At 41.4% G+C, this 25,630-nt stretch overlaps 1 protein-coding gene and 1 long non-coding RNA gene across 12 annotated transcripts in view; one reads left to right on the forward strand and one right to left on the reverse strand.

The window, feature by feature from the left end:
• Positions 1–25,630, reverse strand: part of AKAIN1 (A-kinase anchor inhibitor 1) — an 81,349-nt gene that overhangs the window by 38,720 nt on the left and 16,999 nt on the right. Inside the window, exon 1 of one of the 11 annotated variants that reach the window (XM_033439362.2) lies at positions 10,759–12,793. The exons of 9 other annotated variants lie outside the window; for them this stretch is intronic. In XM_033439362.2, coding sequence (XP_033295253.1) covers positions 10,759–10,774 — 16 coding nt within the window. In that variant the 5' untranslated portion in view covers positions 10,775–12,793. Of the gene's footprint in view, positions 1–3,462; positions 7,756–10,758; positions 12,794–25,630 lie in introns of those variants that run through there. One more of the 11 variants, XR_004486579.2, reaches the window with a different exon arrangement.
• LOC125961301 (uncharacterized) lies at positions 19,123–25,029 on the forward strand. The gene is made up of 3 exons (XR_007471841.1): positions 19,123–21,990; positions 22,231–23,872; positions 24,101–25,029. It is a non-coding gene; the product is annotated as an uncharacterized LOC125961301 (long non-coding RNA).

The raw sequence follows: 25,630 nt of genomic DNA on the forward strand, positions 1-25,630 counted from the left end.
ATTTTTATTTTCTTCTTGATTATCTATGCTTATTAAAATTTCTAGAACTATAACAACAAAAATTTTCAAATGATGAAATATTGTTTAACTTTAAATGATAATGGGGAATTAGAAAATGCAGTAATGGGCTTCCCTGGTGGCGCAGTGGTTGAGAATCTGCCTGCCAATGCAGGGGACACGGGTTCGAGCCCTGGTCTGGGAAGAGCCCACATGCCGCGGAGCAACTGGGCCCGTGAGCCATGGCCGCTGAGCCTGCGCGTCCGGAGCCTGTGCTCCGCAACAAGAGAGGCCGCAACAGTGAGAGGCCCGCGCACCGTGATGAAGAGTGGCCCCCACCTGCCACAACTAGAGAAAGCCCTCGCACAGAAACGAAGACCCAACACAGCCATAAATAAATAAATAAATACATTTTTTTAAAAAGAAAATGCAGTAATTATAGAAGAAAGACATCTAGGCAGTCAGTAGCTAACTTACCACCTTTAAAACTCTATGCATTTGATTAAAAAGAAGACCCAACAATATGCTATCTACAAGAAACCTACACTGAATATAATGATAAAGATATTAAATGTAAAAGAATGGAAAACGATACACAGTCAATTCTCATTTAGAGTAGTTATATTATAAAGTCACTGGAAACAGTGAATTAGCAAATATGGAACCACTGCTCCCAAGGGAAATACAAGGGTTAGGTTCCTACAAGCCTCTGGTCACAACATTTTTGCCAACCGATCAATACATAACTTTGTTGTATGTCTGCTTCAGTTTAAAGACATCTTATTTATTTGTTTGTTCATTTGTTTGTTTTATTTTTTGGCCGCGCCATGCAGGGTGTGGGATCTTAGTTCCCCGATCAGGGATCAAACCCATGGCCCCTGCAGTGGAAGCGCAGAGTCTTAACCACTGGACTGCCAGGGAAGTCCTAAAGACACCTTATTTAATACATGATGCTGATTTCTTAACATCGACCTCACAGCCAACAGCACTATAACTGATGCCTGAATGGAGCTTATCTAATAATCTCCTCCTCCATATGGCACATCACAACTTTCCTGCACTTAGGACATTAGACGACACCTCAGCACCACACCTGAAGGCCACATAAAACAATGAAATCACCAAGAAAAACACAAATGTGTAAAAAACTAAACAGACCACAAAAAGCACATTTGTTTACAGTATGAGAGCTGAAACAAAAAGGTAAAACATTGCCTTGTTCAACCTCAGCTGGGAACATGTATATCAAGCAACTCAAATTTTTTGCCATTCTATACATGTGCTTGAATGACAGAGAAAGCACTGCAAATATTGATTTCCATTGATCTATTTCACTAATAAATTTTAGTGAGTAGGAAAACTTACGAACATGGAATCCATGAATGATGAGAATCAACTGTACCATGCAAACACTGCTCAAAGGAAAGGTGATATGACTAGGTTATTATCAGCCAAAATAGACTTCAGAGCAAGAAAAATTACCAGAGATAAAGATACAACAATCTTAAATGTATATGCACCTAATAAAAGAGCAGCAAAATCATGAAGAAAAGGTGATAAACCAAAGGGGAAACGAAAAAATCGAGTTTTTGCTAGAGGCTTCAGCACTCCTCTCCTAGTAATCAATAGACCAAGTAGACTGAATATCAGCTAGAATATAGAAGAATGAACAACATCATCAACCAACTGTAACAAAATGACATTTATAAAGCACTTCACCTGAAAAGAGCAGATACACATTCTTTTCAAGGGCACGTGAGCCATTCACCAAGATAGACCATACTCTGTCTCAAAAACAAACCTTACCTAATTTAAAACAACTGAAACCATAGAAAGCTTATTTTTCTGACCGTAATGAAATTAAACTGGAAATGAATAACAGAAAGATATGTAGGGAATCTTCAAATAATTGGAAACTAAACAACACACTTCTAAGTAATTCATGGGACAAAGAGGAGGTATTGAGGAAAATTAGAAAATATTTTGAACTGAATGAAAATACAACATTAAAATTTATAAGATATTCTAAAGCAATGCTTAGATGGTAATCTATAGCATTAGATACTTATATTAGGAAAAAAAAAAAGAAAGAAAAATCCCAAATAAACAATGTGTCATCTTAAATCTGGAAAAAGAGAGGCAAAGTTAAAGCAAGTAGAAAGAAAGGAATGATAAAGAGCAGAAACCAATGACACTGAAAATAGGAAAAACAATAAGGAAAATTCATGAAACAAAAAGATGTTTCTTTGAAAAGATTTTTAAAAATTAACAAACAAACCTGTAGCCAAAATGTCAAACAAAAATAAGAACATAAATTTCCAGTATCAGGAACAAAAGGGAGCGATCACTACAGACCCCACATAGATTAAGCAGATAATAAGAGAATATTACAAAGAAATTTATTCATATAAATTCAACAAATTAAATGAAATGGACTAATTCCTTTATTTTTTTAATAGATCTTTATTGGAGTATATAATTGCTTCACAATACCATGTTAGTTTCTGTTGCACAAAGCGAATCAGCCATATGCATACACATGTCCCCATATCCCCTGCCTCTTGAGCCTCCCTGCCACCCTCCCTACCCCACCCCTCTAGGTCATGGCAAAGCACCGAGCCTATCTCCCTGTGCTATGCTGCTGCTTCCCACCAGCCAACTATTTTACATTCAGTAGTGTATATATGTCGATGCTACTCTCACTTCACCCCAGCTTCGCCCTCCCACCGCATGTCATCAAGGCCATTCTCTATGTCTACCTCTTTATTCCTGCCCTGCAACTAGGTTCATCAGTACCATTTTTTTTTTTTTTAGATTCCATATATATGCATTAGCGTACGGTATTTGTTTTTCTCTTTCTGACTTACTTCACTCTGTATGACAGACTCTAGGTCCATCCACCTCACTACAAATAACTCAATTTTGTTTCTTTTTATGGCTGAGTAATATTCCATTTTATGTATGTTCCATATCTTCTTTATCCATTCACCTGTCGATGGACTTTTAGGTTGCTTCCATGTCCTGGCTATTGCAAACAGTGCTGCAGTGAACACTGTGGTGCATGTCTCTTTTTGAATTATGGTTTTCTCAGGGTATATGCCCATTAGTGGGACTGTTGGGTCATATGGTAGTTCTACTTTTAGTTTTTTAAGGAACCTCCATACTGTTTTCCATAGTGGTCGTATCAATTTACATTCCCACCAACAGTGTAGGAGAGTTCCCTATTCACCACACCCTTACCAGCAATTATTGTTTGTAGATTTTTTGATGATGGCCATTCTGACTGGTGTGAGGTGATACCTCATTGTAGTTTTGATTTGCATTTCTCTAATAATTAGTGATGTTGAGCATTGTTTCACATGCCTCTTGGCAATCTGTATGTCTTCCTTTGTGAAATGTCTATTTAGGTCTTCCTCCCATTTTTTAACTGGATTGTTTTTTTTGATATTGATCTGCATGAGCTGCTTGTATATTAATCCTTTGTCTGTTGTTTCATTTGCAAATATTTTCTCCCATTCTGAGGGTTGTCTTTTTGTCTTGTTCATGGTTTCCTTTGCTGTGCAAAAGCTTTTAAGTTTAATTAAGTCCCATTTGTTTATTTTTGTTTTTATGAAATGGACTAATTCTGTTAAAAACTACCAAAACTCAGCCAAGATAAACAGAATGGTCCTATATCTATTTAAGAAATTTAATTCATGGTTAAAGAGCTCCCTACAAAGAAAACTCTAGGCCCAGATGGTTTCACTGATGAATTCAAACATTTAAAGAAGAAATTATACTACACCATCTCTTCCAGAAAACTGCAGAGGAGAGACCATTTCCCATATCATTTATGAGGACAGCATTATACTGATACCAAAACCACACAAAAATAGTGCATGAAAAGCAAACTGTAAACCAACATTCCTCATGAACATTGACAAGAAATCCTCAACAAAATATTAATGAACTGAATAATATATCATGACCAAGTGAGTTTTATCTCAGGAATGTAAGGCTGGTTCACTATTTGAAAATCAATGTAATCCACCATATTAACAGTCTAAAAAAGAAAATCCACTTGGTCATATCATCACAAGCAGAAAAAAACACTTAACAACGTTCAACATCTATTGATGATAAAAACTTGCAGCAAACTAGGAATAGAAAGGAACTTTCTCAATCTAAAAGAGTAGCCACAGAAAATCCTACAGCTAACATCATACTTACTGGTAAAAGACTGCATGCTTTCCTCTAAGATTGTAAACAAGGCAAGAATGTCCACTCTCACGACTCCTATTTAACATTGTACTAGAAGTCCTTGCCAGTGCAAAAAGGCATAAAACTGGGAGGAAAAAAAAAGGAATAAAATGGCCTCTATTTACAGGCAACATGATTGCCCACATAAAAATTCCCCCAAAATTTACAAAATAGTTCCTATACCTAATGAGAGAGGTAGGTAAAATCATAGGAAACAAAGTCAACATGCAAAAATCAATCATATCTCTAAACTGGCAATGAATGTTTAGATACTGAATTTTTTTAATGTCATTTAAATGCTCCTCCCCCAAAAGAAATACTTAGGTATAAGTCTACCAAAACATATGCAAGATCTGAAAACTACAAAATATTGATGAAAGAAATAAAAGACCTAAATAAATGAAGAGACATATCATGTTCATGGATTGGAGACTCAACATGCTTAGGCTATTAATTCTCCACAAACTGATTTATAGATTTCACGAAATTCCAATCAAAATCCCAGCAGATTTTATGTAGATATAGGCAAGCTGATTCTAAAATTTATAGGGAAAAGCAAAAGAACTAACCAAAAAAATTTTGAAACAGAAGAACAAGGACTTCTCTTGTCCTTCCACAAGGACCTTCACTACTTGACTTTAAGACTTGCTGTAAACCTATAGTAATCAATATGTGTTGTTAGTGGAAGGATAAGATGAAAGAAACAGAACAAAGAGTCCAAAAATAGGCCCATATAAATATAGTCAAATAATTTTTTAACAAGTTACAAAGGCAATTCAACAGAGAACAGTGTCTTTCAAAAAAATGGTATTAGAACAATGGGACATTCATATGCAAAAAAAAAAATTTAAACTTGACCTGTAATTCACATCATATCCAAAAATCAACTTATTATGGACTGAATATTTGTTGTCCCTCCAAAATTATCATGTTGAAGCCCCAACCTCCCATGTGATGGTATTAGGAGGTGGGGCTGTTAGGAGACAATTAGGTTTAGATGAAGTGATAAGGGTGGGCATCAAATCCCATGATTCAATCTAAATGGAAAATTATAAAACTTTTAGAAAATCTGCCTGACCTTGGGTTATGAAAAAGTTCTAAGACATCATCAAAAGTAAAATCAACAGAAGAAAAAATCAATAAATTAGACTGCATCAAAATTTAAAACTTTTGCCCTTAAAAAAGGTAAAAGTGTTAAAAGAATGAAGTCAAGACACAAACTAGAAGGAAATATTTGTAAATCACATATTCAACAACAGATGTGTATCCAGAATATATAAAGAACTCTCAAAACTCAATTATAAGAACACAAACACCTCCCCGCAAAATGGGCAAAAGATTTGAACAGACACTTCACCGAAAGAAGATACACATTCAACAGGGACCTACTGGACTTCCCTGGTGGCGCAGTGGATAAGACTATGCGCTCCCAATGCAGGGGGCCTGGGTTCAATCCCTGGTCAGGGAACTAGATCCCACACGCATGCCACAATTAAGAGTTCATATTCCACAACTAAGGACCCTGCCTGCCACAACTAAGACCCCTGCTGCAACCAAATAAATAAATATTTTTAAAAAACCCAAGGGCCTACTGTATAGCATAGGGAACTCTACTCAGTATTCTGCAATCATCTATATGGAAAAAGAATCTGAAAAAGAATGGATATATATATATATGTATAACTGAATCACTTTGCTGTATACCTGAAACTAACACAACATTGTAAATCAACTATACCCCAATATAAAATAAAATTAAATTACAAAAAAAAGAAGACACACCTATGGCAAATATTGATAAAATCCTGAAAAAAATTACCAAAATCATTAGCCATTAGGAAAATGCAAAATAAAATGACAATGAATACCATTATATGCCTGTTAGAAAGACAAGGATGCAGACCAACTGGAATTCGCAAACATTGCTGATGGTAACGCAAAATGGTACAACCCTTCTGAAGAACATATACTTACTATAAGATCCAGTAGTCCCAAGCCTAGGTATTTACCCTAGATAAACGAAAACCTATGTTCATACATAACATGTACAGGAATGTTTATCACTTTATTCATAATCACCAAAAACTGAAAATAACCTAAACTTTTGGGAAAAGGGATAAACACCTGTGAGTCCGTTCATACAATGGAATACTACTCAACAATTAAAAGGAATGAATTCTTGATATAGGCAACAATGTGGATGAATCTCACTGACATTATACTGAGTAAAAGAAGTCAGTCTCAAAAGGTTATATACTGTATGATCCCATTTATATGACATTCTGGAAAAAGCAAATCTGTAAGAGTAGAAAACAAATCAGTGGTCACCAGAGGTTAGGGGTAGGAGGAAAGGTTTGATTACAAAAGGGGTAGCAGGAGAAGATTTTTTGGTACAATGGAACTGTTCTGTGGTCATTATACAACTCTATGCATAAGTTATAACTCAGAGAACTGTACATCCAAAAAAGGTCAATTTAACTGTATATAAATTTTTTTAAATAATAAATTAATTAAAAATTTTAAAAAACCCTTTATGCCAACAGAAGAGAATTTAAGTTGGCAGACTGCAAACCTTACCGTTAAGACAGTCTGCTATGTAATTTATTCATTCATGGATCTCTCAAGAATTGGTAAGAGATTTATATAAAGAAAAGCTATAACACCCTTGCAATAATTATTTTCTTAAATACTTTTGATAGCTCTCTCTAGAACTATATTTGTTAAATGTTTTTCAAACTAATCTTAGAAGTCAAGGGACTGGCTAATGGCTTATAATTATACCATTTTTATTCCCCCCTGAAATCCTTATCAGACCTTGACTAATTCATGTGCAAGAGAAGAGAGATCGCTTTGCTGACAGAACCTCTTACTTGAAGGCAATCCAAACAAAGTCAAGTATACATTAGGTCCATCTACAGAGAGGTGCATTTTAACCCCTGAAGTATATACTAATCACTGGGAGAAAGGGAGGAATTGCCCAGGGATAAGGAAGCTTCTGTCCTCACTTTCCACCTCATACTCTATTCTTTAATAGCTCTTCCTTAAGGGAGGAGGGGTTGCTCATCTGATTGTTCATAGTCTTGAATTCTTTGGGTGAAACCATGGCATTGAAAAGACACTTGAATTTGTGAGCATCTTCCTTCTCATCCTGGAATAGGCCAGGAAATATCCCGACATTCTCCTGTGTGCTTTTTTTCACTTCCAACACCAGTGTCCAGTGGTCTTTCTTCTTTCTTCTGCTTTGACTTTATCCACAAATTGGTAAGAATGCCTTGATATTCCCCCACAAAACCAACAGTACCATATGGGAAGTCCAGACATTTTCTTCCAGAACTTTTTCCTTTTCTCCCAAGTGGGAGCTTTTGCTATAGTCACAGACTAAGTAACCTGGGTCAATTTAGTAGCATGCACAGGAGCTAAAATATTTTGCCATGTTGTTTGTGTCACCCTCTTTCCTTTAGCACTGGTGGTATGCATCTAAATCTTCTCAAATTGCTCTATGAAGAAGGATTCTAACCACTGTTTGGGAGTAAGAAAGCAGGAGGAATAGATTAGATATTTAGGAAAAGCAAAGGGCCTGCCTTTGACCCTTTGCCTCAGCCATGGCCCCACCCCCACCCCAGCTTAGTGTAACCTATGTTTAGGGATATATGGTGTTTACAGAGAAATTCTGTAATTTTTTATTTCTCATTTAACTGTTATTAATTTTGTGTAATTCCTTTAAAGGGAAGAAGCAATGAGTGATAGCAGCCTTCAGGTAACTGAATTCTCAAATAATTAGTAGCCTTGGCCCTTACCTTTAAGGGGTTTAACATTGGTATGCACAAAACTAAAACCCTCTTAAATTACAAAGCCTATGAATGGTACAAGAAGGGGGAAAAGTGTAGAATTGAATTGTCTACCCTATGTAAACTGAAAAACCACCCAAAGAACCTGCCCCACTTAAGCCCTGTTCCTTATAATCTGTAGATGAATTGAAACAAGAGAATGCAAGACTATTTTATACTATATGATGAGAGTGAATCGTAACTAGAGTTATATAAGGTTATTTCTCCTTCATTCCATTATACTTCTGGACTTAAATTTGCTTCATGAATCTCTGTCACTTTTCACCTTGCCTTTAAGGTAAGCAAAGAGGCAGCAGAACCATTCAAAGGCAGGACCGTCTATACAGGCAAGGCCGGAACTAGGACTCAGGCTTCTTGTCTCCCTTTGCTAAAATCCAGAAAAGCTACAATGGGTTTTGAAGGGCATAGTACCCACTGACCCAATTTTATGATCAGCTCACTGTTAATTTGTTATTATATTCATCTTGAATTTTCTAACACTTTTTATTAATTTTGGAATAACCATAGCACTTGCCTCTGTTCCCTCCCTTCCTGAGTGCCAGGTTGGCTTGGAGAAAGGGATGGGGGAGTATTTCCCCTCACTTAGTACAAAACATCTGGATCCCCAGATTAAAGAGATTTAGAAGAGCAAGAGTCCTAGAAATGAGGTTGTAATGCTGAAAATCTGGCAGAATTAAAAAGCAATTCATTGTTCTGATCTTCTTTCAGAATAATATCACTACATGAGTTAGAAGACTTATGATCAGTAGATGAGAAGGTAATTGACATAATATTTTTAGCACCCTGTTCTTACTGCCCCAAAATGCTTATGACTTTTCAAGAGAAACTCAAAATTGAAGAAATGACCCAAAAAGTGTTTCCCTGTGAGTTTCTGTACATATCCTATTCAGGTCAATTTGTGCTATCTCTAACAGTTATGAAAAGATAGAACTAATACAAACTTGGGGAAAAATGGAAAAATTAAGCCCTACCCAAATGGTGGGCTCCAGAAATTCCCCACTGCTCGTTACACAATCTTCCACCTATTACCATGCTTTTAGAAAATGCCTAGTTAACATCGCCCAACAATCCTCACTGCACAACGCCAGCCCATCCCCCCCCCCTCGGAAGTGTAAGAACACTTCCCTTTGGCTATGTCTGACCTTGGACCAAAAAGCAGCTATCCCTGAAACTAAGGTATTTTGTCTGAGGTATAAAAAAGAAAGAGAATCTGAAGTCAGAAAACTCCAGCTGAGGCTGGCAAGACAATCTGGAACCACCACCTCCCTGGGGGGTGGTAAACTAGAGATGCTACTGCTTACCTCAGAGGGCAACCTGAAGATCGAATGAGATAACGACCTGAAAATGCTTTTACAAAGTGTTAAGTAGCTTATAAATGCAACAAGGAGCTGCTATTTCCCAACGTCACAGATTCTGGGTTGCTTGAGTGTCCTTCGCTGTACAGAACACCGTCTCCCCTTGAGTTATTTGGGGTGGGCAGAAGGACTCCTGGGCTTTCCTCTAAGGCATTTCTCTGAGTCACTGCCTGTGGTGAGTGTCAGAACGACAGAAACTCATTCCTGCCTCCTCAGCTAGCCTGCTGATTTTGGGGGGTGGGGGGGCTTCCTTTTCTCCAGTTTTGCTATGTGAATTTTTTGAAGGCCAGGCTCAATTCTTACCTTTTAAAAATGCATTATACCTCTCCTCCCTAGCCATCTGAGGTCAGTGGCCACAGCAAATGCAAATCAACCTTTTAAGTTAAAGAACCATAACAAAATTAAAGACTTCCAGGCCCCTCTACTCTTTTCCTTACTTTTTCTTTTTTCCCCCACAACGGTCTTCAACGATAGCAGAGCCTGTCATTTAAGAGAGGGGGAAAAAAGACTGAAGCTCTTCCCTAGAGAGAGCTTTCTACGTTAATAATGACCACGCTTTCCCCGCCACTCCCTAACTCTCCTGACCTCACCCGAAACACACGCCCATGTCCTTGCTGGGGGGCTGGGGAGGCTCACTCAAATACACACACGCGTACGCCAGTCCGCCGGTCAACCGCAGGCAAATGACTCTTCGCCAACTTGTAGCCACAGAGAGCAGCAAAGGGACTGAGTCCTTCACCGCCAGCTCCAAAAAGACACTGCAACAGCCAGCGGCGCCGCAGGAGCAGCCTCTCTACTGCAGCCTCCGGCCGCTGGAGTTTCAGATCTAATTCCTTAAGGAGTACTGCTCTTCCGCCCTTCGTCCCACTCCCTGGGCTTCACACACTTCTCTCCCCAGGAGGTCGGGAGGAACGGGGTCACTCGATCACTTCTGCGGAGGGGGAAGTGGCACTGAAGAAGGTTCCCACCGAAGTAGCCCGAAACCCACTACTCTTTGCCCCACCTCTCCACCCTCCCGCTCAAGTAGGCGCCTGTGCTGCTGTGAAGGTCCCAGTTCGCAAGGTGCCTGAGTCCGACGGGATACGGCGCAGCAGGCGGCATTAGCAGCGGCGGGGCAGGACGAAGGCTGAGCTTCTTACAGGACAGATGGGGCGGGACTGGGGAGAGGGGCACTCTCCCTCCCGTCCCCCGCTCACAGGCAGTAATAACTCCAAAACGCACGGGTGGGCCGAAGAGAAAAGTCTTTTCTCTCTATCCTCTCCCGTCTCTTCCCTGCTCCCCTTCCGGACACCTGGTGAAAAAGCAAGGTGCTGGTGTACCTGGAGCGAACACCATGATTTCCTCCAGCCGCTGCGCCCCAAGGTAAGGAGAGACAGGCAGACGGACGGACAGACGGAGGGTGAGCGGCAGACCAGGTCTTGGGGTCCGGTGCAGGTGGGCGCGCGGGGCACGCGCCGGCCGCGGGTCGGGACGGTCAGCACGTCGGACAGCTCCACGGCGCGCGATCCCGGGGCCGCAGGTCCCGCCGCAGCGGCGCGCTCAGCCTCCACAATGCACTGCTCTGCCGGCGGCCGCCGCGGCGGCGGGAGGAGCAGAGCTGATGCCTGCTCAGTCCGTTCCTCATTCCCGCGCCAGCTCAGCGTACACTGCTGCTTGGGGAGCAAAGCCTTTCTACCGCTTCCACAGAGAAGGACAGACGGAAGAGGAAGAGAGAAAAGGTAATTGCCCGGCTTCCCGGCAGGGGGACAGCTAATTGCTTCTAATTACCTGCTGTCTCACGCCCCCGTGGATATCGGACTGACATTTAGGATGCGTTTGCCCTTTTTTTTTTTTTTTAACATATATTAACTCAAAGAGCTTTACTCTAGAGGCTGACTCTTGAGTTCTCCGAGTTGGGCTAGATCTGAACCGAGGGGTGGGGCCTCCAAGTTCATCGGTCCTTGAAGTCCAGGGCCGCTCTCTCGCCCCAAGTCCCAACCTTCTACTAACGTCAGAAAGGAAGCTGGAGGGAAGGACAGGCTGACGATGGAGCGCGTGAGGAAGGCGCCGCTATCAGGCCCCGCTCCCAGGCGACTCTGAAAGCTCCCAAGCTTGGAGGCCCCCAAGGTCATCACATTAGGGACAGCAGGGCTGGCCAGCGCAGAGGAAAGACCTTGGAGGGGCGGGTCTCCTCCACCAACAAACACATACCCTGTGAAAGGTAGGGCCAACAGAGTTCCCTTCAAGTGTGAGAACAGCCCTGAGACCCATCCAGAAATATCAATCCTTCCCCTGCCTTCACCCCACTGAAAACCATGCCCCGGTGTACACCGTGTTCTACTCTAAAGATGCTGGGACGTGCCCCCAGGCTCACTTCATGCTTCAAATACGCTGCTCATTTTAAAGCATTATCTCGTTCCCCCAAGAAATGCTCATGCAGTGTGGACAGCCCACACTAGATATTGCCCAGATAGAAACAAATCCATCAGGGTTACAACCCCTGAGCTAGGGTGACTTAAGAATACTCTAGCCTCAAATCAAATTGTCAGTGGCTTTGGGTTTTAGCCTCTATTTTTGCAGCTGAATGGAGTTTTCCAAGAACGAAGGGTGATCAGGGTCATCTCCAGTGTTTTACAGGGTTTCTTCACTTGCACCTCTCCCTGGAAAATGGAGCTTTTCTGAAAATGCAAGATTTCTTAATAATCTGGTTGGTGGCCACACGTTCTACACTCTTTTGGCAAATATTAAGCATTTTTCAAATAGCCTTATTGGCACTAGTTTTGTTCAAAGGCATCTGATAGACTGCAAATGCAAATCGTTCTACAGCTCTTGAACTACAGTTTGCATGGAGGCATATGGGCAGCCTAAGCATAAAACAATCAGTACTGCTCTTAGCACCTGGCTCAACATGGGCTTGAACAGATGGGGCCTACCTCAGCAGCAACAAGATACAAGTCAGCTGATGGGCAGGATGAAGTGTGTGCATGCCAGGATGCACTCTTCCCACTTCCCTAAGTTACTCCAAAAGCCAGGGACCAATGATGCTTCACTCTGTCTTCTTTGCTTTATCACCAACAGAGGTGCAATGCACTATTTGAAAAAATCTTTTCTTTTTTTCCCAAAAGATATAAATTTCCCAATTTATAAATAAGGCAATTGAGGCAGAGTGAATAGTATTTCGAGGTTTCATAAGTTTTCCCTGCAGAATCAGGAGTCAGAGGATATTCCTGGCCCCCTTACCTGTGACTTTATAGTTCCTCTTTTATTATTTACTATTTATTTGAATTTTATTTTATTTATTTTTTATACACCAGGTTCTTATTAGTTATCTATTTTATACATGTTAGTGTATACATGTCAATCCCAATCTCCCAATTCATACCACCACCACCACCACCCCCACCACTTTCCCCCCTTGGTGTCCATACGTTTGTTCTCTCCATCTGTCTCTATTTCTGCCTTGCAATCCGGTTCATCTGTACCATTTTTCTAGATTCCACATATATGCGTTAATATATGATATTTGTTTTTCTCTTTCTGACTTACTTCACTCTGCATAACAGTCTCTAGGTCCATCCACGTCTCTACAAATGACCCAATTTCGTTCCTTTTTATGGCTGAGTAATATTCCGTTGTATATATGTACCACATCTTTTTTTTTTTTTTTGCGATATGCGGGCCTCTCACTGTTGTGGCCTCTCCCATTGCGGAGCACAGGCTCCAGACGCGCAGGCTCAGCGGCCATGGCTCACGGGCCCAGCCGCTCCGTGGCATGTGGGATCCTCCCGGACCGGGGCATGAACCCATGTCCCCTGCATCGGCAGGTGGACTCCCAACCACTGCGCCACCAGGGAAGCCCCTGTACCACATCTTCTTTATCCATTCATCTGTCGATGGGCATTCAGGTTGCTTCCATGACCTGGCTATTGTAAATAGTGCTGCAACGAACACCGGGGTGCATGTGTCTTTTTGAATTATGGTTTTCTCTGGGTATATGCCCAGTAGTGGGATTGCTGGGTCATATGGTAATTCTATTTTTACGGAACCTCCATACTGTTCTCCATAGTGGCTGTATCAATTTACATTCCCACCAACAGTGCAAGAGGGTCCCCTTTTCGCCACACCCTCTCCAGCATTTGTTGTTTGTAGATTTTCTGATGATGCCCATTCTAACTGGTGTGAGGTGAAACCTCATTGTAGTTTGCATTTCTACAAATCTACATTTGCATTTCTACTGTAGAAATGCAAATGTAGATTTGCATTTCTCTAATAATTAGTGATGTTGAGCAGCTTTTCATGTGCTTCTTGGCCATCGGTATGTCTTCTTTGGAGGAATGTCTATTTAGGTCTGCTGCCCATTTTTTGACTGGGTTGTTTGTTTTTTTTAATATTGAGCAGCAGAGCAGTTTATATATTTTGGAGATTAATCCTTTGTCCATTGATTCCTTTGCAAATATTTTCTCCCATTCCGAGGGTTGAAATAATCTTTAAATGACTGAAAGACCTCTTTCTCTAAATACGCTCAAAAGGGGGCTCTCTTTTACAACCTTAATTTTTTAATGAGTTTATTCTCCCAATGCATAAACAATTACTCATTATTAAGTTCAAGAAAAAGCAATATAGTGTAGGAAAAGAAAAAAAGGCTTGGGAATCAGTCAGATCCCAGTAGAACATTTCCAGTGTTTACCAGCTCTGTGACCTTAGGTAAGTTACTTAACTGCATTATCTGCAACAGAAGGATTAAGGTATCTTGAAGGTTTGTTGTGAGGATTAAATGTGATAATGGATTAATAGATTAATTAAGAGAGCACAGCCCCAATTAAACACATTCCAGGAAATTATTGACACCCTGGGAGTAGAGGACACCCTACAGGAATGCCAACTAAATATGTTAGATCAGTACTTCTCCAGCCTGACTGTGCACATGAATCCCCATGGAGATCTTGTTAAAATGCAGATCACGATTCAGCAGGTGGGGCTGGGGCCTGACATTCTGCATTTCTCACAAGCTCCCTTGTGATGTCCACACTGTAGGTGCTGCTGGTCCACAGACTATATTTTGAGTAGCAGGGTGTCGATGTGTCAGCATTTAAAAAGAAAGAAATTACTTCTATCTCCTCCAACGTCAGCGTTCATCTTTCCAAGTGTCATAAATTTATTTATTTATTTTTGGCTGCGTTGGGTCTTTGTTGCCGCATGCGGGCTTTTCTCTAGTTGTGGTGAGCGGGGGCTACTCTTCGTTGCGGTGCGCAGGCGTCTCATCGCAGCAGCTTCTCTTGTTGCGGAGCACAGGTTCTAGGTGCGCGGGCTTCAGTAGTTGTGGCACTCAGGCTCAGTAGTTGTGGCTCACGGGCTCTAGAGTGCAGGCTCAGTAGTTGTGGCACACGGGCTTAGCTGCTCTGCGGTATGTGGAATCTTCCAGGACCAGGGCTCGAAACCGTGTCCCCTACATTGGCAGGCGGATTCTCAACCACTGTGCCACCAGGGAAGCCCCCAAATGTTAAATATGGAAGGAACCCGGATGGATTCCCACTGATTTCCAAGCTACACAGAGGCCAAGATGGTAGTAGAAAGAAAGAATGCCTGAAGAAGGTCCCAGAGCTCGTTTGATTAGCCTGCTATGGCAAAAGGAAATAACATGACCCAGTGAAAACCAATGCAACAGGTTAAGGACAGTTCTCAGCCCCATCCTCAGCTCTTCTCTGTCTTTCCTCCTCCCATCATCTCTTCATTTTCTCTACCCAACACACCACTGCTACCTAGCCAGAGGACAATATACTCCCATTCCGGTGTTTTGTTTTGTTTTTTCGGTCACATGGCTTGTAGGATCTTAGTTGCCTGACCAGGGATCGAACCCGGGCCCTCGGCAGTGAGAGTGTTGAGTCTTAACCACTGGACAGCCAGGGAATTCCCTCCCATTCTAGTTTTTGCTTGTTTATATTTTAGTAAGAACAATTAATTTTATTCCCAATAAAACCAAGGCACTTTAATAAATTTTTAATTTACAGTTACTTCATTAGTAAATTTTATATTCAACAATACTATCTCTAATTTCTACTACTTAGTGGAATTGTTTTGATGGTTTACTTTCAATACCCTAAAAACGATACTAGATTTTTTTTGTATCTTAATGTAAATGATCCATTTAATGATAGAATGCTTTCTAGAAAAATAAAAATTCCCTTCTATTCTACCACAACAGCCAGATTCTTTGATAGGTCATTTATCCAGTCTTAGCCCACAACCTCACTCTGGTTTTTGTTGTTGCTGTATCAATTTACATTCCCACCATTTTGTTTTCGCTGTGCCACACAGCATGTGGGATCTTAGTTCCTGAACCAGGGACCAAACCCGTGCCCCTGGCAGTGGAAGCGCGGAGCCCTAACCACTGGACCGCCAGGGACGTCCCCTGTCTCTTTTTAAACACCTCCACTCAGGGTGAGTCACTCTCTACTCAAACAATCCATTGCATTTCGAGACAGTCATCTACCAGAGAGGCTGCCCCCAATCACCACCACCATCTATCTCCTCCAGCACCCTCATTCCCAGTTAATGATGGTAACGGTGACGGGAAGCAAGAGGGTAAACAAGTTGGACGAGATGCCCAACTTTCTTGCTCTGGTGCTGAGCCTGTCACACTGGGCACTCCTACCCCTACAGACACTTGAACAAGGTGCTGGATGGACTGAAAGGCACAGGAAAAAGAAAAAAGTCATCTAATAGAACTATTTTACTTGGAGACTTGGGAGACTATTTTATACAAAAATGAACATGGAGGGGCTTCTCTGGTGGCTCAGTGGTTAAGAATCCACCTACCAATGCAGGGGACACGGGTTCGAGCCCTGGTCCGGGAAGATCCCACATGCCGCAGAGCAACTTAGCCTGTGTACCACAACTACAGAGCCTGCGCTCTAGAGCCCGTGTGCCACAACTACTGAAGCCCGCGTGCCTAGAGCCCGTGCTCCGCAACAAGAGAAGCCACTGCAATGAGAAGCCTGCGCAATGCAACGAAGAGTAGCCCCCACTCGACACAACTAAAGAAAGCCCATGTGCAGCAATGAAGACCCAACGCAGCCAAAAATAAATAAATAAATTTATTTTTTTTAAAATGAACATGGATATACTATGAAGTAGTGATTCATGTGACGTACAAACATTAAATTGGAGATGCCAAAGAAATCACCATAGGCAGATTAGGGCGGTAACTCTCAGACTTCCCCAAGTCTCTATCCATCCCCTCTAACATTTATTTATGCCACTCTGTCTTTAGAGCTTTCACAGATATAAAACTTTGAAAACCCATTCTGAAATATGCCCACTGTTTCCATGATTTGCAGTTCACCTTGGCTCTAGCCATACCCTGATTCTTTCCATCTATATTCATTTTAAATGCATTATTCAATGAACTAAAATGTTAAATAAGTTTTAGCACCTCTGAGGACAGTTGAAATGGACTGAAAAGAAGCATTTTCATTATGAAGCATTAAACCATAATTGTTCCCGAATGTCTTAGTCTGTAGGTTTCAAATGATTACAGAAATGAAGTACTGGACAAGAACTCTTTTCTTCTCCTAAGAGCTGCCAGAAGTCGCTGAATTGGATCTAAGGAGAAGCATAGATGTGAATTAAGCAGAAATTTTTAAAGGAATAAGAGAATGTGGTATAGAGGGGTGGGAAAATAGAAAACCTGAAGGGGGAAGAAGACACTGAAAGAGCAATCATTGTGCTATCCAAACTGTAAACCCTTAAAGAGAGTGCAGTAAAAATATACAGAGAGAGCAAATGACATAAATTGGAAAAAAAAATGAAGACAGAATATGGAATAGAGAAAGGGAGAATAAAAATAATCACTGTACCACATTAAGAAAAGAAATGGGAAATGTTAAAGAATTTTGCAGGCTTAAAGAATACAGGACAGTGTCTCTGTAGGTTTGCATTTTATGAAGCAGTTTATAAGTCCTGTGAGATTCTTTAAAAGGGACTGTGAAATAGCCATATTTTCTGAAAGAAAACATCAGCAAAACCTCCCAAAGTACATTTGAACAGTTAAAATTTTGTACAATGTTTATGCAAAATAAATATTTTCCTGAAAAAACAATCTGACATTGAAGATTTTATTTCCCTACCAAAGAGCTTTGTATCCGTGGTTCATCTCTGTGCAAAAAGTTCTCCCAAATTACCAAATAAAACTTGATTCTACCTGATGACAGGAGAGAGAATCAGTTGAGAACAATATTCAAATTAAAACCAACTTGGTCAGTTTTTAAAGAGAAGCATAAAGCATTCAACTCATCTTCAAAATTGTGAATAGACACTATAAAACTCTACTCAAATTCTGAATGCATAGTTCTGTCTATTTATACATAGGTTCCACGCTAAGTCAATTTCAGAAGGGAATAATCAGTGAGAAAAAAAAACTAGAAATAGAAGAGGTGAAGAGAGAAGTAAAAAGAGATAAGAAGGGAATATGGGAAGGGAAAGAAAAGAGGCAAGAAATAAATGGAGCCCTTCTGGGAAGAGCAAATATAAAGGGAAAAAGATACAAAAGACAGAAAAAGTTGGCATATTCAGAGACTCAAAACAGATTTTTTTTTTAAACAAAAGGAGAAAGAAAAAGGGAATGACAAGCTTGTTTTGTGTGTGTGTGTGTGTGTGTGTGTGTGTGTGAAGAGAGCCTCAATACAGTCCGAATTGAGAAACTGGGTGCTCTTCTCATATCCTGCTCACTTGGTCTCTATGTTTGGGAATAAATGTAATCATTACCTTTGGAGATACTTATTAATTTTTTAAACAACTGTTCAAAGCTCTTCATCTCTATTCAAAGGCTTAATTCAGAATTAGGAGAGTCACAGTATACTACACAGGGATTTCGGTATCAGAGAAGAATTATTCTTTAGACCACAGTAGCTAAGATCGTAACAATGCTGACTCACTGGTTAGTTTTTAACCTATTTTAAAAATCAGCTTGTAACATAAGAGAGATTCTTTGCAACCACGGAGTAGGCAAAGATTTCTTAGATGAAACACAGAAAGCATGAATCATAAAACAAAATAATTGATAAATGGGACTTCACTGAAATTAAAATTTTCTGCTATCTGAAAAACACTGCTAGGGAAATAAAAATGCAAAGTACAGACTAGAAGAAAATATTCACAATATATATATCTGACATATATATCGATAACTCTTGCAACTCAATAAGACAACCACCCAGATAAAACTTGCCAAAATGTTTAAACTAACACTTCACCAGAAGAATATATTACTAATTGCCTATAAGCGCATGAAGACTTGTCAGCATCATTAGTTATCAGAGAAATGTACATTTAAACCACAGTGAGACATCATTACATACCCAGTAGAATGGGGAAAAGTAAAAGGACTGACAATGCCAAGTGTTGATGAGATATAGTGTGATAATATAGGGAGCAACTAGAACTCTGGTGGGAATGTAAAATGTCAACAACCACCCTGGAGAACAGCTTGACAGTTTCTTATAACATTAACTTCATACTTAGCCTAAGACCCATGCATTCTACTCCTAGGTGGTTACCCAAGAGAAATGAAAACTGTATCCATACACAGACTTACGCAGAACATTGACAACAGCTTTATGCATTACAGCCAGAAACTAAAACAACCTCAAAGTTGATCAACATTGTATGGCTACACAAATTGTGGCAGAGGCCACAACACTGATAAATTTCAACAATGTACGGAGCAAAAGAAACCAGACGCAACAGAGTACATACTGTACGATTCCATTTACATGAAATTCCAGAAAAAGCAGAAGAAGCTATGGTGACAGAAAGCAGATCAGTGATTGTCTGGGGCTTGGGGACACAGCGAGGTGGATCCGGACTGACTGAACAGGGACACAAAGGAACTTTTGGGGATGATGGAAATGTTCTATATCTTTACTGTTCGTGGTGGTTACGTGGGTATCTACATGTGTCAAAACTCATTGAACTATATATACTTATAATGGGTGCATTTTCACGTAAATTGCACTACTATAAGTTGATCTAAAAGTGAGTTTGTAATAATTTAATGTTTCTAGTAAATAGAAATATGGGTGAGAATATCCTAAAAATGGAATATTTCAAGAGCCAGATTTAACTATAAAGTACTTTAACTCAATTTTTCCTCATTCTTTAATGCTTTAAATCTAAAATAATTTCACGTTTTCTATTCAACACTTTTGAATCATTGTATTTAGCCACTATGAATGACTGAAGAATGAATAAGTAGATATAAAATGTTAGAATTTATTTGAAGAATAAGCATTACTCTTTTCTTCATTCATTCACCAAATATTTATTGATCAGTACTAAGAAGAGTATTAGACACTAAAGATTCAGAGGCATAAGACCCAGTAGCTTAGAGTCCAGTAGAAAAAAAGAGATAAGAAAAAGAAGCAGGGGAGAGGAAGAGGGAGAGAATAACACTAAGACCCAGCTGAGGTCTGCAAACACTTATCTAGAGACGTGTCAGGTGCTATGGTCACATGCAGTCAGGTACAGGTATGTTAAAATATCTAAAGTAGGCCCAAGAAGGGGTCACTCATGCTAAGCCCCAGTCAACAAACCAAAACTTAGCTAGTTTCTAAGCTGGGATCTCCCATAAAAGGAAGGCCTAGGTCCACCAATCAGCACTTCCCTGCTCAACACAAGTATCCAGACGAGCTCCAAAACATCCCTTTGCTCCATGAAGGGGGTAACCCTGCGTTGATCAATCAGCAAATGCCCAGTATAACTTCCTTGCCCCGATCGCTTTGCTCTATAAAAATCTCTCACCTAGAGCAGCTCTTCAGAGCTCCTTTCTCTTAGCACTTCTGAACCTGGATGCTGCCCAACTCATGATCTTTTCAAAATATATGATTGTTGGATTTTTCCTTTAACAGTTGAGAATGCACGTAACCAATGGGATCCAAGTGGTAAAGAAATCAAGGGAAAGAAATTAAGTAAGCCACGGGGAACTCTGTAAGGAGGAGGAAAATAAGAGGGGGCTCTGGATTAGAAGTTGTGAGGTTGAAATGCTAGCTCCACAAGAGCAAAGTAAGAAAGCTGCCAGGACTGAACGCAGGATTTCTGGGTTTAAGGTGGAGTCCTGGAGGACAGCAAGGTCTTGAGAGCACCCGTCAGTGACTGCAGAACAATCCCGGGGAGGGAGTGAAAGAACCCTGAGACTGAAGTGAGGGGCTGTGGAGGTCATCCTGGAAGGCGGGTGGGCAAGGAGGAGAAGATAATGAACCACACAGCTTGGCTTCTGTCAGTGGCAGTGGGCAGGGGAGTGCGTGCTTAGTACTGAGAAGTTGCCAGATAAATCTACGGAAAAAAGAGTTAAAAGGTCCTTGAATAAGCTAATAATGCTGACGTGGCATGATAACATTTGGAAATCGACATTGATCATGTTCACAGTAATAGATTTTTACACCGCTTTACATAACAACAGTAGACGTTAGGCTGGATCTTACAGCTTTAGAGAGAGACGGACCCGAGTTCAGAAAATAAGCAATCAAATTCCTGGCATTTGAATTTTAAAATAAGTGCTTGAAATGCAAAGCAGAGGCTAAAGTCTTGAAAGGCTAAAGGCTTTCAATCAATTGGCAGAGCAGAGCGGAAAGCTCTTCTGAGCACCAGCCTCAAGGTTAAATTTGTAACATAAAAGAGCTGGCGCGAAAAAGGGGAAAAGCATAGCCAGTTCTACATTTGTTTTATTCTGTTTGAAAACTCACTCAAACCCCAAAGGAAATATCTTGCATTTGTTTTATTTTGTTTGAAAACTCCTTTTGGGCTTGGAGGCAAGTGGGTTTTTTTGGTTTTTTGGGGTTTTTTCACAAGGACAGATAAGAAACTAGATTTAGCAGGGCCTCCAAAAAGGGGACTGTGTCTCAGCCTGCCTCCCAAGCCTGGTCAGTCCATGGAGAGGTGGGGCCTCAAAGGGGAAATGACTGAGAGCCCAGATGAATTTGGAGAAATCCCAAGACCTTCATCTGACTTTTATGGGTCTGTAGCTCAGAAAGACCTCTAGCTTCTTGAAAATTTCCAGGCTGAGGCTAGAGGGATAAAATACCAACAGCGAAGTGAGCTGTCTGGGCAGATGAGCTGGAGGGCCACCTCCTATGCCCTTCCCAGCGCTAGAGAACGCTCACATGTGTAGAAGTGCTTAGACATATAGGGACAGGCCTCAGAACCCACCTCAGGATGGGTCTGGAGGTCAGAATAAGGAAGGCTCCAGAGGGACCAGAGGCCACGGAGACACGTGGGCACCTACGATGATGGATCAGGGATCAAGTCCCACAAGCAGAGGACTGACGAAGCTGCGTCTCAGCAACTGCCAAGGCACGGCTGATGCCTGCAAACTGGATACCCCACGCCCGGCCCTGAGTCTAGACACAGCCTCGGGAAAGGTCCAAAGGAGAAATCCTATATTAGCTATTTAAAAGCCAGAACTTTACTCAGAGGTTTCTGAAATGACTGAGTAATCAATCATTTTGACCGAGTCTGCCTAGAAGTAACTGGATTAAGTTTTCTGCCATCAGACAAAGTGATAAAAAGATTGGCTCTTAGTTATATATTTATTTATATTTTTTGCGGTACGCGGGCCTCTCCCTGTCGTGGCCTCTCCCTGTCGTGGCCTCTCCCGTTGCGGAGCACAGGCTCCGGACGCGCAGGCTCAGCGGCCATGGCTCACGGGCCCAGCCGCTCTGCGGCATGTGGGATCTTCCCGGACCGGGGCACGAACCCGTGTCCTCTGCATCGGCAGGCGGACTCTCAACCACTGTGCCACCAGGGAAGCTGGCTCTTAGTTATAAAAAATCTTTTGCTCCCCACCTGAGAGTGTGGGCTGTGACTCTCTACCAGCCTCACTAATGTTTCTTTGAGTGCTTGTTTAGGACACTCACACAGCGGTTCTGGCTGCCTGAGATGCTCTTCCTTTCATCCCACACAGCTGTCTCTTTCTCATCCAAGTCTGAGTTTAAATATTACTCAGAGAGATTTTTCCTGTCTAATCTTAGCATGTCTAACCGCCAGCTACTACACACACACACACACACACACACACACACGCACACACGCGCACAAATGTACACACCATTTGTTCTATATCAGGATCCTAGATTCATTTCCCTTATCTCCCTTTCCTCAATTTAGTATTTCATAGTTATTTCATTACCTGGTTAGTGCTACACTGGTATCACCATAAGGGCAGAGCCTGTGCCTGTTTAATTATCACAATGGTCACAGTGCCTAGCATGGTTTTAGCTCTACAGCAGCCATTTGAGAAACACATGTTGAATGACTATACCAAGCTTTATGCTAAATTCTTTGCCTGAATTTGTCTCATTTAATCCTGAGATAGATGCCGTTATTGCTCTCGTTCTAAAGGCGCAGCAAATGAGGCACAGAGAGGTTAAGTGGTTTTGCAAAGGTCACACAGCCAGTAAATGGTAGAGCTAGAATTTAAACTCAAGTAAGAAGGATAAAAAAAGCTAAGTGTGACTGACTGCACAGCATAGCGTTTTCTCTTTTCACAAACACAGAAGGTAATGGCCTGGGCCTTGCCGTCCCTGTGGCACTAGGAGGACAATGACCAGTGGACCCTCCCAAAGGCCAGTACACTGGAATGTGGGCCAAAATCCGTTTCTACTTCTTGGATGGGGGGATTTTTCAGTCCAAGGATGTAGTTTGTTGATGACAGTGTAGAGGTTCCCGATGGCACCTGGGGTCTACGTGGGGACAGACTACACAGATGAGGATGAGACAGAGCTCCATAGGATTCAGGGATATTTGGGTACAGCTTAAAAAACAAACCATTGGATACTTTTTTTTGTTTTTAATTGCCGAACTGCAGCAGCCCTCCATACCCCAATCCCAAAGCTCAGACCTTTCTTGAATGAGGTAGCAGGTGGGCTGAGGCCTTAGACTCACAGTCCATTCAGAACTTTAGGCATCCCCTCCTTCCCATACGAGTACTCTCCTGTGCTCTCACTCTCTCAACCGGAGGCAGCATCTTCCATCTACTCTAGAAGTCGGTGAGTGATCCTTAACTTGCCTGACTTTACTTTCTAAATATTTCTTAGATTTACCAGGTACCTTCCATTCCTATCACCCCTGCCCTAATCAAACCCTCATTCTCTCTCACGTGGACTACTGCCGTAGCATCGTAACTGGTCTCCTGTTTTCACATCCATCTGCTTATTTACATTCACCGGCTTTCTAGGCTTCTCTTTCACAACCACTCACCTCCATTTTCACAATAGGAAAGCAGTCAGTGTGTCCATAAATGGGTGTGGCTGTGTCACTAGAACTTTATAAAAACAGGTAGTAGGACAGATTAACCCGATTTACCACACACTTACCAGAATTATCTATAGAGAATGCAACACCAACCACATACTATGTCACTCCTCTCCAAAGGGAAAAATAAAACTTTTGATAACGCACGCTGTCTGTAAAAGATCCATACTTCTTTTTTTTTTTTTTTGTTTTTTCTGGTATGCGGGCCTCTCACCGCTGTGGCCTCTCCCGTTGCGGAGCACAGGCTCCGGACGCGCAGGCCCAGCGGCCATGGCTCACGGGCCCAGCCGCTCCGCGGCATGTGGGATCCTCCCGAACCGGGGCACGAACCCGCGTCCCCCGCATCGGCAGACGGACTCTCAACCACTGCGCCACCAGGGAAGCCCAAGATCCATACTTCTGAAGGTGGCCTGCAGGTGGCATCTGGCCTCGGCCTGCTGTCTGTCTTTTTATCTCACTACTCCCTGCCGTGCCGTCCCACTCCTGCGACACAGAACTGTGTCTGGTTCCCCGCACATAGCTCTTGTTCCCTGACGTTCCTAGTCTGACATCTTTATCCATGTGCTTCCTCCTGCCCAGAATGACCTACTCACCTTTCCTCTTCACTTGGCTAATTCCTACTTATTCCTACAGAGAAGACGCAGGCCTCCTTCTGGAAGCATTCCGCTGTCCACAAAGGATTTGCTGCCGTCCCCTGCTTCCCAAGAATCCCTGTTCATCTCTATCATTGTTAGTACAGTCCTGGGTTATCATTATCTGCTTGTCTCCCCCATGAACTATGAGTTCCTCAACAGAAGTTTTCCTGTGTCTTATCCGCCTTTCAATCCAATGCCCAGCGTTTTCTTAGCACATAGTAGAAACCATACACACTTTAAGATATTTATTAAACGCATGCATGTTTGAATGAATGCAATGAACTAGTCTGATTTTAAAAAGAGACTGTATAAATGGAACAGAGCTTGAACACTATCATTGTGCCACACACATCTTTTGTTTTATATATACATGTACACACACACATATATATAATACCTCGGGTCTGAATCCCATCTCCATGACAAGATTATCAGTTCCAGAAAGTGTGTATGGGCTTCTTTCATGCCCCTCAGAGGCTGTGGTTCTGGGCCCACTCTGGGCATCATGGAAACACTTTTTCACTTTTAAATTAATATAATTTATTCCAAAGATCAGGTTTTAATATGAGCATTTACATGCCACGCCAAACAGGAAATTACTGTTACTTTCTAAAATACTTTTTCGAAATAAATTTATATCTCATCCACTTTCTGTGTGAGATTTTGTGCTTAAGAAAAGCGACATCTTTTGTTTATCCTGTCTTTAGGATTGACATCCTTATTTCTATTTTTGGATGAACATTTGTTGGTCATTTTATCATGTGACAAGAATATATATTGAAAATACAATTTGAGATCATATGACGAACTAGAAAAAAGCCACGTAGAATAGAAGAAAGGAAAGTTAGGAGTCAGACAGATGTGCTTTTGCAAATCTAGTCATGAGAATCTAAGCATATTTTCTAAATGCTAAAACAGAAAAATTAATAGACAGCACATAGGGTTTGGAAGGAAGCTGAGTGATGTAACAAATGACAAAATACAATCTTGCCCAATGAACAGCAACTAGAGGCGGCAACTAGAGAAGCAGCAGGAGCCGTAACAGAGGTAGCAGTTTTTGTTATTAAATATCAACTTTTATGACCTGGCTTAAGTCCAAAAATCTACATAGTATTTTCCTCTGCACAAAGCTACTTCTTAGAGAAATGAGTTGAAAATAAATGAGTGTGAAATCCCTTTAAAATGGTATGGGAAAATAATGTGTAAGATTATTCATTAAGCTGTACACCTGAAACATTGTAAATCAACTATACGTCAATTTAGAAATTTTTTA

This window comes from Orcinus orca, chromosome 15 (genome assembly GCF_937001465.1).
Source record: "Orcinus orca chromosome 15, mOrcOrc1.1, whole genome shotgun sequence".
In the NCBI taxonomy this organism is placed as follows: Eukaryota; Metazoa; Chordata; class Mammalia; order Artiodactyla; family Delphinidae; genus Orcinus; species Orcinus orca.